This window comes from Egretta garzetta, unplaced genomic scaffold (genome assembly GCF_000687185.1).
Source record: "Egretta garzetta isolate BGI_Z169 unplaced genomic scaffold, ASM68718v1 scaffold64, whole genome shotgun sequence".
NCBI lineage: Eukaryota > Metazoa > Chordata > Aves > Pelecaniformes > Ardeidae > Egretta > Egretta garzetta.
Window position 1 is genome coordinate 2,975,307 of NW_009259596.1, and position 15,384 is coordinate 2,990,690.

The 15,384-nt window shown below is 37.2% G+C and overlaps 1 protein-coding gene across 5 annotated transcripts in view; it reads right to left on the reverse strand.

Annotated features, from left to right (window-relative positions):
- POT1 (protection of telomeres 1) overlaps positions 1 to 11,036 on the reverse strand; it is a 71,835-nt gene extending 60,799 nt beyond the window's left edge. The window contains exons 1-3 of one of the 5 annotated variants that reach the window (XM_009638161.2): positions 10,812 to 11,033; positions 6,920 to 6,992; positions 5,361 to 5,452 (exon numbers count right to left, since the gene is read on the reverse strand). In XM_009638161.2, the coding sequence (XP_009636456.1) occupies positions 5,361 to 5,452; positions 6,920 to 6,992; positions 10,812 to 10,934 (288 nt within the window). In that variant the 5' untranslated portion in view covers positions 10,935 to 11,033. Of the gene's footprint in view, positions 1 to 5,360; positions 5,453 to 6,153; positions 6,258 to 6,919; positions 6,999 to 10,811 lie in introns of those variants that run through there. The other 4 variants (XM_035893696.1, XM_035893695.1, XM_035893697.1 and 1 more) reach the window with 4 other exon arrangements.
- Between the last annotated feature and the right edge of the window lie 4,348 nt (positions 11,037 to 15,384).

Consider the following 15,384-nt stretch of genomic DNA (forward strand, 5'->3'; position numbering starts at 1 on the left):
TATGCCTTGCTATACATTATTCCCATTTCTGCATTTTATTAGAACGCAGGCTGCACAAGATTCTGGGACTTGGTTGCTGAGTCAGGATTGGAGCTCTGTACAGCTGACTTGACTTGCTCTCCTGTGTCAGAAGGAACTTTAGAATTACACAGACTCAAGCCTTTACACAGGTTGATAATAGAAACTTTTTTTGTGAATAATATTAGATCACTGATGATTATTCTCATGTAATATGCAATCCATAACATGACATTCAAAAAACACCTGTGAAAGGACTGTGCAATTTCAGTGAAGAAAAAAAGACAGCACTAACCTCAAAATACAGTTTTTCAGGTGGAAAGAGCAGGTATATTCTCAGATTTGTTACAAATTCACCGTCAACTTTGACAGGTTGTGACTTGCAATTTCTAAACATGCAAAAAACTGCACAGTGCTTTGAAATTTAATGACATATTTGTTTTCAAAATAGATTAGTTTCCATTCCACCTTTAGCTAAGAATAATTATTGGAAGTTCTCTTATAATTGGCTTGGGAATTAAAGCCATTTACATAAATTGGTGCATTTTCATGTCAACAAAGGAGTATTATATTGCACACATACACAAACTATAAGATTCAACCAATATTTTTGAACAGCAAAAAGAAATCCTACTTCACTCATTCAAAGAAGTGAGAAATAAATGAAAGACAGTATTTTTCCTGATGGTTATTCTGTTACAGAACCAGAAGACTCTCAGGAGACAAAAACAACAAGGTTATTCACATTTATGGGAACAGCCTGCTCTTCCTCTCCCACCAGGCCAATTAGCTAAAGCTGTTACAGTATGGGAAGTACAATACGGAAATCTACAAAACTGTAAAGTTTGAAACTGTAAGCAGCAAACAAGAAGTATTGGACCTTAGTCAAGTAGTTCTTTAATGGCTAAAACGTTGGTTTTTTAGAAATGAAATCTAAGTCTAACTGCCAGATTGCAACTCTGCCCGTTTCAGAAATCATTCTGTTCCCTCAGATTCAGATTCTTCCAAAATTAAAATCTCATTTAAGACATGTGGAAAGTACTGTGAAGGTTCAGTTCAATGGGGAAGACCAAACACTAGGTTTAGTGCACTCTGGCTCTCCAAGGGTTGTTGCCCGCGCGTTCTGTTTCCTACTCAGCTCTTTAATACTGAACTTTCTATCTCCTAATTGATGCTCAGGGCCTTGTTCAAGATTTGTATACTTATCAGGACAATAGAACTGATTTGTTCTTTAAATTTAAAATTATTCTGCAATTTGCATTTAGCAAACTAGTTCACAGAATCACAGAATCGCAAGGGTTGGAAGGGACCTCGGGAGATCATCTAGTCCAACCCCGCTGCTAAAGCAGGTTCTCCTAGAGCAATCTACACAGGACTTCATCCAGGCGGGCTTTGATGACTCCACAACCTCCCTGGGCAGCCTGTTCCAGTGCTCTGTCACCCTTAGAGTAAAGAAGTTTTTCCTCATATTCAACTGAAACCTCTTATGTTTCAGTTTGCATCCATTGCCCCTAGTCCTGTCGCTGGACACCACTGCAAACAGACTGCTTCCGTCCTCTTGACTTCCGCCCTTAAGATATTTGTATGTGTTGATAAGGTCCCCTCTCAGTCTTCTCTTCTTCAGGCTGAACAAGCCCAACTCTCTCAGCCTTTCCTCGTAGGGGAGGTGCTCCAGTCCCTTTATCATCCTAGTAGCTCTCCTCTGGACTCTTTCTAGGAGTTCCTCATCTTTCTTGAACTGGGGAGCCCAGAACTGGACACAGTACTCCAGGTGGGGTCTCACCAGGGCAGAGTAGAGGGGGAGGAGAACCTCCCTCGACCTGCTGGCCACACTCCTCTTAATACACCCCAGGATACCATTGGCCTTCTTGGCAACAAGGGCACACTGCTGGCTCATGGTCAGCTTGTCATCCACCAGGACTCTCAGGTCCCTCCCGGCAGAGCTGCTTTCCAGCAGGTCAGCCCCCAGCCTGTACTGGTGCATGGGGTTTGACCTCCCCAGGTGCAGCACTCGACACTTGCCCTTGTTGAACTTCATCAGGTTCCTCTCCGCCCAGCTCTCCAGTCTGTCCAGGTCCCGCTGAATGGCAGCGCAGCCTTCCAGCGTATCAGCCACTCCTCCCAGTTTTGTGTCATCAGCAAACTTGCTGATGGTACACTCCGTCCCCTCATCCAGGTCATTGATGAACAAGTTGAACAAGACTGGGCTGAGTACCGAGCCCTGGGGAACTCCACTAGCTACCGGCATCCAACTGGACTCTGCCCCGCTGATAGGAACTTCCTATCCTGAACTCACTGTCAAAATTCTGTGGAATCAAGGAATTTGTATAGACTGTCACTTCTTATTTTATACGTATCTCACGGTTGTAAAAGATTTTTCTGCCCTAAACATACTGAACTGATTTTGCTGATCTTCAAGGCATGTTTCTCTCTTTAGCATGGCATATGACAAACATTAAAACAAGGCTTTGATGCACAGCAGAATCCAACGTAAAACTGAATACTCTGACCTGCACACCTTACCACCCAGCTCAAGGCCCCTCCGTGTTTTTTCCTCAAGCTCACACATATCAAAGGGCTGAAAAGGGCCACGCACCAATTTTGAGGTCAAATTAATAGCACAATCTCTAAACGGGTTCTACTAAAAGGATCTAGGTAATTTTTATTCCTTGCGGCTAAATTCATCTGTGAAATTCAATCTGTGAAATCCTTCATTCACAACCACTAGGTGTTACTGACTTTTCCTTTACATAACCTATGCTGGCTGGAGGAGAGATACTAGATGTAAATGGAGGAAGATGTCCTATAGATTTTTTTTTTTTGCCCTCACCCACACTTTTATTTAATAGACTACACACTACAGATAATGTATACTTCCCAACACCTACCACCATCCTATCTGTCAGCAGCAAGCACTTTTTGCTGGAAAATGTTTCTTAGACTCAGTGATTTCTTCATAAACAAAGTTTTAACCCATTCAGTTCACAACACAAGCTCAACTATCTGCTGATGAAAGCCATATGGTAAATGATGCCAGAAAAAAAATCCTCTAAGTACAAGAAATCACATTGCTGAAGTATTTTACAGATTCATTAAAAATACAGCAAGCAATTTTACTATTTATTTATTATTATTATTAATATTGTTTATCATTATTAACATTAATTTAATAAAACAAATTATCTGACTGGAAATAAAGCAAGTTAAGAGTAACAAAGAGAGAGAAGGGTCTACAAAGATATATGCCAGCACCTTTCATTTCCATGGCAAGTTTTCACCTATACATGATCCTGCTGTTTTGGGGTTTTTTTAATGCTGCACTAGGTCACAACTGTAACTTCAAATAAATTTCTTCAAATATTCATGAAACATTTATAAAACTGGTAATTTTTTTAGCCTTGCTTTTTACAGAGATAGATTTCACTGTCATGTCAGTCTGTCCTACATGTTCTGTAACTTCCAAACCTCTTTACTGACTTCAACTATAATTTGAAAAGTGATAAAAATCAAAACAGTTACATCTCTGTTGAAAAAAAGAGAAGCACTAAACTTTTTCTTGGGGAAGATACTTTTTTTTTTACCCATCTAAAGAGGCAGTCAGCGTATGTCACCTGCTGTTTGAGGATTGTCTATATGACAAAAGCAATAATTAAACATTCAGTTCCTTCTGTCTAATCTATACGTACTCATCAAATCTGTATTAATTTAGTCAGATTAACAATGTTGAAAACACAGGGATTCAAAAGTTTTCAGTGTCTGAATCTTTATAAGCACATAATTATATAAAAACTGTAATATAAGTCACCATACTTTATATAAATGCCTCAGCTCTAATTATAGGCATAATTCTTGAAATTAGCAGCTTTGTTCCCCTAGATCTCAAACTGATGCATGCATCTTTGAAGCTGATACAATTCAGTGTATAAGCTACTATCCAGAAACAGCATGATCACTCTCAAAGAATATACATACATCTTTCCTTCTCAAAAAGAAAAAAAAAAAAAGCTGAGAACCAAGCAGAAGTAATTATTTAACCTTAGGTAGAATTCCATAAAAATAATATGTATGTATCTAAACTGAAATGAAAATGTTCCATAAATTCAGAGCAACTTGGACTTAAAGTGGTATTTTGATGTCATGACCTAAGGTCTGCTATAATTTTTACCTTTTTCAACATACAGATCATCAGAGTTCAGGTGTAATAGTCCATCTGAGCTGAAAAACCCTGACAGAATCCTATCTAAGCCATTGTTATTTCCACATTTGAGAAAGCCCTTAACTTTTTTGCATAATAAATATTTCTAAGATTGTGAAATCAAAGCCCTATTTTTTTCCACTAAATAACTTTCCATCTTTTTGGAGAAAGACTTTTTACCAAGGCCCATAGTGTCAGGACAAGGGGCAATGGTTTTAAACTGAAAGTAGGCTACTGAAGGTAGCTTTACATTGGACATAAGGAAGAAATTCTTTATGTTGAGGGTGGTGAGATGCTGGAACAATTTGCCCAGAGAAGCTGTGGATGCCCCATCATCAGAAGCGTTCAAAGTCAGGTTGGACAGGGCTTTGGAGCAACCTGATGTAGTGAAAGATGTCCCTGCCGTGACAGGGAGGTTGGAACTGGATGACCTTTAAAGGTCCCTTCCAGCCCAAACCATTCTATGATTTAGTGTTAATTGTTATCACAAATGAAAAAGCACTAACAGGAGCTCATAACGTATTGTACGCTAATTTTAATTTGATCTCTGCTAATATTGAAATGTCAGCAAACTGACAGGAAATCTAATACAAAATATTAAGTTGAGGTAATTGTTTTCAGCTTGTTTTCCTTCTTTAGTTACAACACACTGTCTCACTCATAGGCTGACTTGCCAATGTCCCTTACCCTGGAGCTAATCAAACCAAGCTTGTATCTCCAGCAAAGAAAGACACCAGCACCCAGCCAATAGAGAAAACCATGGACATAGTTCTGATTTTTTTTTTTTAAAGCTTTCAGTGTAACTGTCTTTTAAATCAATTTAATTCTATAATCTATCTTATCATATGGCAATAGACATTCAAATTATGAACATAAATGGATGACTTCTAGATCATCTATATTCATGATCTTTTATTTGATAGGTAAACCACACTGACAAAAAGAACTGCTTTATTTCAATATTATTGTTAGAAAGAATTTACATAAGCAAATACTTCATGTTTTTTTCTAGTTCATATTTACAGATTTGAACTGACTGAATAGACTATTTCTGATTCCAGTAATAGCTATGCAAAGACAAGATAAGAAGTCAACATATATCTGTGGAAAACAATTCCTAAAATAAGAAGAAATATATGTATCTTACCCCACGGCGTATAACTTTTGCACAATCCTGTGCCATTTTTCCATATATTAAAATATTGATGCTGTTGATCCGTGAACACAAGTTATCCAAATCTAGAGGAAAAAAAAGCAGAAGCAATTTCAATCACCATACCTTCTCCAAAACAAAACAGCAATGGGAAGAGATTACCAAAATAAGTTAATTTACAGAGTCTAACATTTAATTCCAATTAATTTACAAACAGAAAATTCTTTCAAATAGTTATACAACTGCTTTTATGTGCTAACTATATGTATATCAATTAGAATATTCTACATAAGAGGACCACTTAAAACGTGCACACGTAGTACATCAATGTACATTAAAGAGAAGTAACACAGATTTCCACTTGGACAACTCAGTGTAGAGTGTTAAGAGAGGAAATATTATCCAGTCACATTTGATTTTCTACATTAACACAGATCATACTGTACAACTTTATAAACTGGAGATATATTAGGACATAGACATATCAATAAATAGCCTTCCAGGAGGACTGAAGCAGAAATTACATTGTTATTTTAGAAGTGTTTTATACCTCTTACTGTTTCAGAAACAACGCTAATGATTTAGATGTGCAAACTTATTTTTTGATGCTGTGTAGAATGGGCAGAAATTCTTGGCCCTCCTGAACAGCCACGTGAAAGTAGCAAGACTCAAAGCAGTTTTGCATCCCTCTTTGGGAATCCTGAAGCCAGCATGGAAACTGACTGAGGCCCATCAACTTCATTCAATTCTGCCAACACCAGTCACAAGCAGCATCACCAGGTAGTACCTGTACCCCCCACGCCTGCTGTTTGGCCACAATCACAGAATTTGTAGAATCAGGAAGGCTCAGAGGGAGCAAGTGATGATTCTCTAACCAGTGTAAGGAAGGAGCTGAGAAGGAAATGAAAAGTTCCTTGAATTCAACATAGACTCCTGACTAATGACATCCTCCTCCTTCCTCGCTGGAGGGGGTGATGAGTTTTGGGCTTAGAAGGGACATATTATTTTTTAGTATCATTTATTTACATGATGAACAACTTAAGTCTTTCAATGTGTTAATGTGTCTAATGATATTTGAATACCTCCATAATAGGGTGAAATCCCATTTATAAGTGCTTAGATGAAAACAGAATGAAATACAAATATTTTGCTGCTAATCAACACACTGACCTATAGTAAATGTGCACTTACATAGTATATACTACGTATATTACATGGTAACTGTTAACTGTGCATTTCTTTTAGTCCTTATTTATGATAAGCAGTTTAAAAATACACTATTAAAGCTGTACATACAGCTAATGCATTTCCAGGACAGCATTTTAAACAGTTCTGCAACAAGAAGTCTAGTGAAATATAAAGACTGTATTGTTTCCATTAACTTACCTGGCATACGTTTAAAATAATCTATTTTTGTAGAGAATGAAAACTTTTAGAAAGTATTTTAAATACAGGATTTTACTGAACACTAAAAAAGCAGGTACTAGTGATGTAATAGCATGATGTCAAAAAAAGTGTCAAGAAGTTCAACAAAATAAATTTAAATGTAGTACCTTGAAGAACAATCTTGAAAAAGTCTGTTCCATCTCCGAGTTTCGTTAATGGGTAGAAAAGAATAACTATTCCCTAAAACGTAAATAAATAAATATTGTGAACTAAGACTATAAGCCTCTAAGTTACTAAAACACTGATAACAGCTGAAACATCTATAAGCTAAAAAAAGGTAGAATTGAAGTGATAAGTGCAAATTACCATCTGAATTTAAAAAAAAAATAATTAAAACTGCTAAAGACAGCATTGAAGAGCAATATTCTTGGGATATAACAAAGAAAACATTACATGTCAATGCTACTGACTACTACTGCTAAGCCTAGACCAAACAATGAAATAGCAGCTACGGAAGTACCTTTTACTAGTTATAATAATAGTACAAAGGCTACAGTTTTAGCACAAAACCTGAAAGGTGGCTGAAAAGGTAGGGTGACAAAATCTTAAAAGATACAGCAATTTCTCAAAAAATATTGGCAAAGGTTTACAATTTGAATATTAAAACAAAACCACAGTCAAGAGATAAAAGATATATATGAAGATAAATAATCTTCTCTGAAAAATTAAAAAAACTGCCCAGCTGGGAGAGCAGTATTAGAAGTTTTTAAACTGTAGTGACCTATTTATTTGTCAGTAATACCAACACTCTAAAAGACGCAAAGGTTCTGTTAATTATGTAAAAATACTCTCTTTATAATGAAATTTAAGTTACAATTAAGCAAAAATCACAGACCAGCTATTTCAGTGATGTTAACATCTCTTTGGAACAAATGTGTTTTGTTTAGGAAGATGTTATCTCATTAAAAAAGGTTCTCCTTCAACAATAGCAAAAATGTCAGCCAAAGGTATTCTTCCATAGTATGGCAGGTAAAGCACTGTGTCCTTCTCAAAGATAAAACCACCAAAATTGGTTCAATAAAGAAAAATACAGAAATTTGGAAACAGACTCTTTAACGTGTTTAAGAGAACTACACAAACAGCACAGGAAATAAAATAAAAGGTTTCTCATAAAGACACAGCAGGGGCAATCTGTCTATAAATGCACAAAAGCAACATTAAGAGGACAGTCAGGTAAATCATAATGATTTTACAGTACACATATTCAGTGGGAAGCTTGACTTAAATGTTAGTAAACAACTCTTAAATCAAATTAGGATAAAATGTACAGCAGTGAATTATTACTGTAGAGGCTTTTCAGAGTCAAATTAGTTTTACAACACATTAACTGAGAAGGAATCAAAATCAAATTCAACAATTTATTTTACTATCTGTCTTATAAATAAATACTAACACTCCATAAATCACCCTTTTCTAAGAATTCTAAGAAATTCCAATCCACACAAGCATGCTATTTAAAAGCAGAATACATCGATGAGATAGAGACTGCTTTCTGACCATTTTGACATCTTATTTTTCCTTTTACATCCTGGTATCTTCCAATGAGTTTTCAAATTCTGGGGCCACATTCTTCACTATAATAGTCTGGCCCCACCGCTTTCCCTTGTATCCCAAACACCTACTCTCTAGATCTTGGGCTCCAAACTTCAACAGAACCTACCTTAGCAAAACCTGCTCAAATTCACTTTTCTCCCACAAATCCTGCACTGCTTATTGAGTCCATAGAAAAACTTTTTCAAAAACCTTCCCCATCCCATATACCACTACTTGCCTCAAACTGACTATGTGCAGTTCCTCTAGTGAATCTGTCTCCTTCCTTGTCACAGCCTCATTCCTCAGTCTGGCCCAACAGCTGATTTAGCAGCCGATGTTCAGGTTTGGTTCAGCTTTGCCATAGCAAAATACAGAGGATGATGAATTAACAGAAGCAGCCATCAGGTTCAGTTAATGTACATGATGACTGACAATGTATGGACATTCCTTGTGCTGTGTTTGCACAAATTTAAATTAAAATTTGTATTGTTCAGAGGGATGCCAGAAAGCAAAAAATTTTCAGAAGAATGAAAGAACTGAATGGAAGCACACAAGACAGACAGAAGCATCCTGGATGTTTTTTGTTGCTTTTTCCCAGAACACGACTAATAAAAATGGTCTTCTCCCCTTCATCCCTTCTCAAAGCAGGACCTGATCCCTATTTTGGCAGGTCTAGAGTGACAGTGTGCTGTGCCACTGCTAAGATAACCTAACATCAATGCATTACAGAATCACATTCTATGGTTTGCTTCAAGCTCAGCCTGCAGAACTGGATTTTCCTACATATTTAATGGTGCATTAGCACCAGCTTTATCAGCTCTCCAGTTGCACTGTTTTTATGCCAAACTGTTTTACTCACCTACTAATCCAGATCAGCAGCAACATGAAGTTTTCTTAACATAAGGCAGAAGTCTGAGAAAGAGATTCTATACACCTTCTCTTTCAGCAATGGGCTATAACACTGCATGCAAGCTTTAAACCACAGTCTGGTAATAATTATTCTGCTTTCCTAATGGAAACATTTATTTTGGCAGAAACATTTTCTAATTTATAATCCATTTTTGTCAGCTTCAACAATTCCTTTGTGAACAAGAATCCCTATTTTTCCATGTCAGGGGTGCTTGCAGACATAGCTCTTAAAAGCAGGAGAGCCTATATGCCCTGCAGGTGAACGGGGACAGAAAACTACACCCTGAGGAACAGAAACTCTGTTTACTAGCAGCATTGGTTATTGATGTTTACATTTGTTCCTTTACAAGACCTAAGGGAGGCTGGATCATTCTCAATCAAATCACCTCCTATCACACTGTACTGCTGCCTGCTTCCAAAAAGGGCAGTTTTGTTCCTTTCCTTCACCTAATTGCACTACTGCTGGCATCTCTTTGACACCATAATGAACCAGTTCAGAGAGCGAGAGCAGCAGCAAAGCACCCTCTCTCCATCAATATGGACAGTCTTCTGCCAGTTTATTTCTCATGAATGGACTCAATCACGGGGTCAGATAAGCACTAGAGCTGGAACTGCAAATATACAGCTGGGGAAGCCAAAATGCTCTTTGGATACAGAAAATCATGAGGCCAGTTCAGCTCATATTGTTAAAATATTTGTGCCATATCTTAAGGATTCAAGCCACCTAAGGTTTTCTATAGAATTAGCTTGCTTTCCCGTCCCCCCATTTTTTGGTAACAGACTGAAGGCAAGCCTGGGATGATGTTAATTTCCTGCTGCTTAATTATCAGGGATGATTAAAAGGATTTTCAGAACCATTCACAAAAAAAGTTAAACAGGTTAAAAAAAGAATCCCTCAAGAATTGACACTGCATTTTACATAGTACACTTTTTTTAGGGATTAAAAAAAAATATTTCTGCATTTCACTAGTATACTAGGATTGTACTTCCAACCTGAAATATATTTGTGACTACTGCAAAATATAAATGCACACTTGGTAATGATAAAAAACCTAATTGTATCTTGATGCAGGTAGTTGCTACAGAGTCCTCTTCATAAAGCTGGCTATTGCATTGCTTCATACAAGAAAGGAAAACTGCTTTAGAAGTCATTACTCTGAAATCTGATCTCTAACAGGATGGTGGTGCTCATTACTATCTTTTTTTAAAACAAAATACAACTTAACCTCTCCCAAACCCTCCATTTTCAGCACAGCCTTCTGCATATTAATGTGCTTTTAAATGGGTCCAAAGTTCACAAACTAAGACGACCTCTTATAAAATTTAATTCTGACAGTGTAAGAGGAAAGGACAGAACTGTGAATCAATGAAGTCAATAGGAACATGCAACAAAGTTCAAAAGGGTCATAGTCTTGCGTTGCTTAAAAATACGCAACAGATGCACGCAAAGACCCACAGCTGCACCAAGTCACCAACTGAGCTGGAATATGGAGGTCCCTTATAAATATACCAGGAGCTGTTTCGAAGTAAGCCAAAATTCTTTTATTAGTAAGTTACCTGAAAATATTTGTTGGTATGATCAAGGCCTTCTTGCAAATGTTGCAAATCCTCCTTCTGCAAATGGCTTGGTAGTGAAGTCTCAGATTTTCCTTTAATGATCTTCAGCAACTGAACAGGCATTGCTGCTTTATCTAAACAAAAATGATAAACAGACTCCTGAAGCTACTCATCTCATTCAAATTAAGAGTTACTAGAAGTTGCAATTTATTCAGAAGGGGAGTATTTATCTATCTATTTCACAATAAGAAAGTTTAATTACATAAGACTAAAAATCTTCAGAGGGACTGGCCTCATCTTTTAGTACCATGGATAGCAGGAAGAGAGAAAGTAACATTCCTTGGCAATGGACAGCCATCCCAAACACTTTATTTTGCAAACGTTCCAAAACAATGCAAATGGCAACAAAGTATTACTCTATATATGAATGCAAATGGTAATGTAAACACCGTGAATATTTTATATACAGAAATGCACATTAAAAACCAAGCAGAGACTTTGAATGACTCCTTCCCCAGCATAGGTCATGGATAAACAGTCTCTATATTCAGCTGTTCCCTATAAGATCATTTGACTGCCTTCAAGTAAAATATCTGTCATTTCAACTTATAATGAAGAAAAATTGCTTATATATAGGTCAAAAAAGTTTTGATAGATGTATCAAGTAAAAAAAAATAAGGAAAATAAGGTGGGCATCTACAAATGCTAAACACTGAATGCACTGGAAAAAAAGCTAAGAAATGTATGACTATGATTGTTTGTTCTCACTGCGCTAAAGGTCAATGAAATAAATCCTTGGTGACATCACTTATAATACTGAGAAAGCAGGAGAGGAAGAGTAGTCTATTATAGTGAGGCAACAGATATGAGAAATGTAAGAAAGTGATCTAGCAATAAGTAGTTATGTATTTTCTCATTACGTGGTCATCTCGTTCTTCTTGGGGCATCTTTGTTTATTTGCTGTACAATTTTTATTTAAAGCGGTATCTAAACTCACAGCATTATCTATCTTCTGTTTTCAGTAAGTTTTAATAAACTAAGCAAAAAATGCTTTTTTCTTTCCTAAAAACCCAGCTGGCAGTATTATAGCCACAGTCCTAATTTCAGACAGAGTTTTAGCAATTTTTATATGACAGTGAAGAACAAAACAAAAAAAACATTTTTCCTATACTTTCAGATGGGCACAAAAACTTGCTATTCTACTAAATAAAAGTTTAAACTACATTTTCATTTCAGTTCAGAAGTGTTTTCCAGTACTGGGCAGATTGAATTCTTACAAAATATTCACGTACAATTAAATGGAAATCGGAAGCCATTGAGAAATGGAAAGACCACTGGATCATAAGTTAGAAACATAAATCGATGCATATAGGTGCAGACACTCAGCAATACTACAGATACTCATTAAAAAAACCCCCACCTTATTCTTCAGAAAAATAAAAATTCCACCTTACTGTCACTCCAGTATCCAAAGATATCCAACTTCACTTATTACTCATGACTATTTCTCTAGTTGTGAATGACCATCCTTTCTCCTTCCCCATTTTCCAGAAACTCCCCAGTTCTTGTCTAACAGATATTATCAAGAATTCACATGCACTAATGTAGATTTTATAAAATACGATATTCTGGTTCAAGGATCTCACAGCCAAAATGACTATATGTAGGATGACTGGCTTTTGTTTTTCTCCTAGCTTCCAATTTACATACCTCCCTCTGGTTGCTTGTCCCAGACTGCACCTTTTACTTCGTTACATACAGTAGCAAGTGAAAAGTTGGCCATAATATACATTCATTTTAAATCTGCAATTCAGAGAAGACTAGTTGACCTTTCACTAGCAATATCAGCTTTTTTTCTTAATATTTAAGAGTTAAAAAGCAGTAACAGCAAAAGAACCCTTGTTTCTCAACCTATTGTATCCAGGCAATAAAGTATGCATTTAAAAGCAAAATACTTTCTAGCAAGTCAGATAAATATATCTCAAATAGGAAAAACATTAGTGCCTGACCTGAGGGTCGTATTTTAAATTGTAGCTTAGATTTTGAAAACCAGTCCTCATCTACTCCAAAATACTAAGCAGCCCCGAAACTCAGGAGACTCAAGAGCAAGAGAATAACAAGGGCACACTGCCGTGCATCTTCCCTGTTTGCAATATATATTCCCCTACTTTACAACCTAAGTCAACAAGCAACTTGTTTCTCTGTAACTTCCTCCCCAGTGTGCATGAAATAAGGAGGCCTTACAGCATTCAGAAGACACAGAGGCTCCAGGAGGCACCATTACTCAAAACACCATAGATCCTGAGCAACAGACATAGCTTACCAAATACCGATGAATAAATTTAAGAGCTTGACTACTAAAAAGAGACAACTCAAAAAGTTTACTACCTGGGATACGCGCATAAAGAATTTATATAGGTCCAGTTACCTGTCCAAGAATTAGCTACAGTTACAAATTACCAACCTTCGCCTCAAGTAGAACATGTTAGCTTACACCTCAAACAAACAACAAATTCAAGCCTAATTACTTAAGCTTTTGCGAGTCTTCTGCCTCACAGAGAATTTTACTCTTCCGAAAGGAACCCAGAAGAGACAAACAAGATGACAACAACTACCTGGAATGGACAGCAGGGCAGGGAGCTTCAACACATCATAAACCAGAAACAAAATCTCACTCTTTCACTGGGGTAAAACTGAAGTATTATCAAATGTCAGTTACTTGATATGAAACAGTAGATACTACATTCTTACATGAATTCACAAATCTCTAATTGGAATGAAGCCGTGAAAAGCCAAAATCATGACTCAGTAGTCAATTTGCCAGACTATCAAGCAGGTATTCTTTATTGCAGTGCTGGACGCACAGGGGATTGCCCCTCCTAATGTGTGTGCTACACAGGGTTAGTTGCATAGCTTCTATACAAGTTTTACATGCATATGAAAATGAGTTCCTGAAATTCATTTACATATTCCCCTCCCAATCATGCATGCTCAGTGATTTGAGTCAGTGCTCTTTGGGGGTCCCCAGTGGTCATTGTGAAAGGGCTTCTCAGTGCTCGTTTTCCATGACCTCTGGGCCTTTCTTCCACAGATGACCATAAGTTGACTCACTGAGTGGCAAGGTCTGGTCCTTCTGCACTTATCTTGGGGGTCGCTTCAGAGTGACTTGAAGAACCCATTCAGGACCTGTTGATGCTGTTATAAAGAGATATCATCTTCAAAACCACCCAGTTTGGCATCTCCTGCTGTGAGTCACATCCTACAGCTATCAGCTACTTCTCACTTGCAGCTTGAGAGTTTAAACATCCACAGACCCGAATTAGTCAGCTAGGTATGGTCTGAGGGGCACGCACAAGAAACAAGAAAAGCTTTCAGGCTCACAGTCTTTTAATCAGTTCACACAGAAGCAAAATAATTAGCCTTTCATTTTAGGTGCAGCAGACCCCAGATACAAGCTCTGAGAGCCTCATAACTTCAGTGTTTAAGCGAAACCACACACCCAAAGGCTTAATCACTTGCAGAATCAGACAGTGGCTCTAAGAGAGGTTTAAAGACTGTAATTTTTGAGCTTTGCACTGCAAAATAAGGTGGTAGGAAGAACCTGACCATTTGAGTCTCTGTGTGAAAGCCTTACATCTTTTCTCTCCAGGCTTTTAAAACTTGCATTATAATTAGAAAAAATAAATCTTAAATTATGTTTGGAAAACCACCAGAATTTAAACTCTCTGATTTACATCACCCTTCAGTGCACACTGAAAATCATTAAGAAACCACAAGCTGCGTTGCACGTGAAGTTAATACCACACAGCCACAAACAATACAGAACTGTTGACATGAACACCAGCGCAACACGACTGAAAGACAGGGACAAAAGAAAAATAAGCCACACAGGAAAGGCAAATTTGTTCTTTATCATCAAGATAATTCATCACTGTTTCTCCCCTTCCTCCGTGCTTCTCTAAGCAACATGAAATAGCCAAATTTTGTATGGCAATCAACATAGTAAAGCAATACAAAGTTTCTAAAAGATTTCAGTACAGATAGCTGTAGGTAGCAAGCGCAGTATACAAAAATGTTCTCATACACTTGTCAATGTTAAACTAAAGGTACCAACACGCCTCATAACAGTCTAGTGCCCCAGGGAACATTCTAGCAGCGGAAAACATCCTATTAGCCATGACAGACAGACCAAGTCAACCTCCTGTTAGAGCTGGGAATCATTCCATGTACATTCTGAATATACAAGTTGTTGAATTCTTCTGAGCACAGAGAACCTCTAGATTTCAGTGAAGATCAATTTGTTACCTTAAGGGTCAAAAGATCCCCAGATGTAAGCGGCTTGCATGCATAAGATTTAGGCCTTATTGTCTAGTTTGCTGTTGCTTTGCTAAAATCAGTAGTGTCTAGTTTGGATGTTTTTCTAAAGTCTGTAGTATAGTTACTTAGTAAATTTAGAACCCTATTCAAGGACGGGAAGAATCGGGAGGGGATGAAGCAAAAGGATAATAACGGTTTGCCAAGGTTGCTAGACTAGAAGGAATGAGAACTAATTGACGCAGTAAGATTTGTGGCT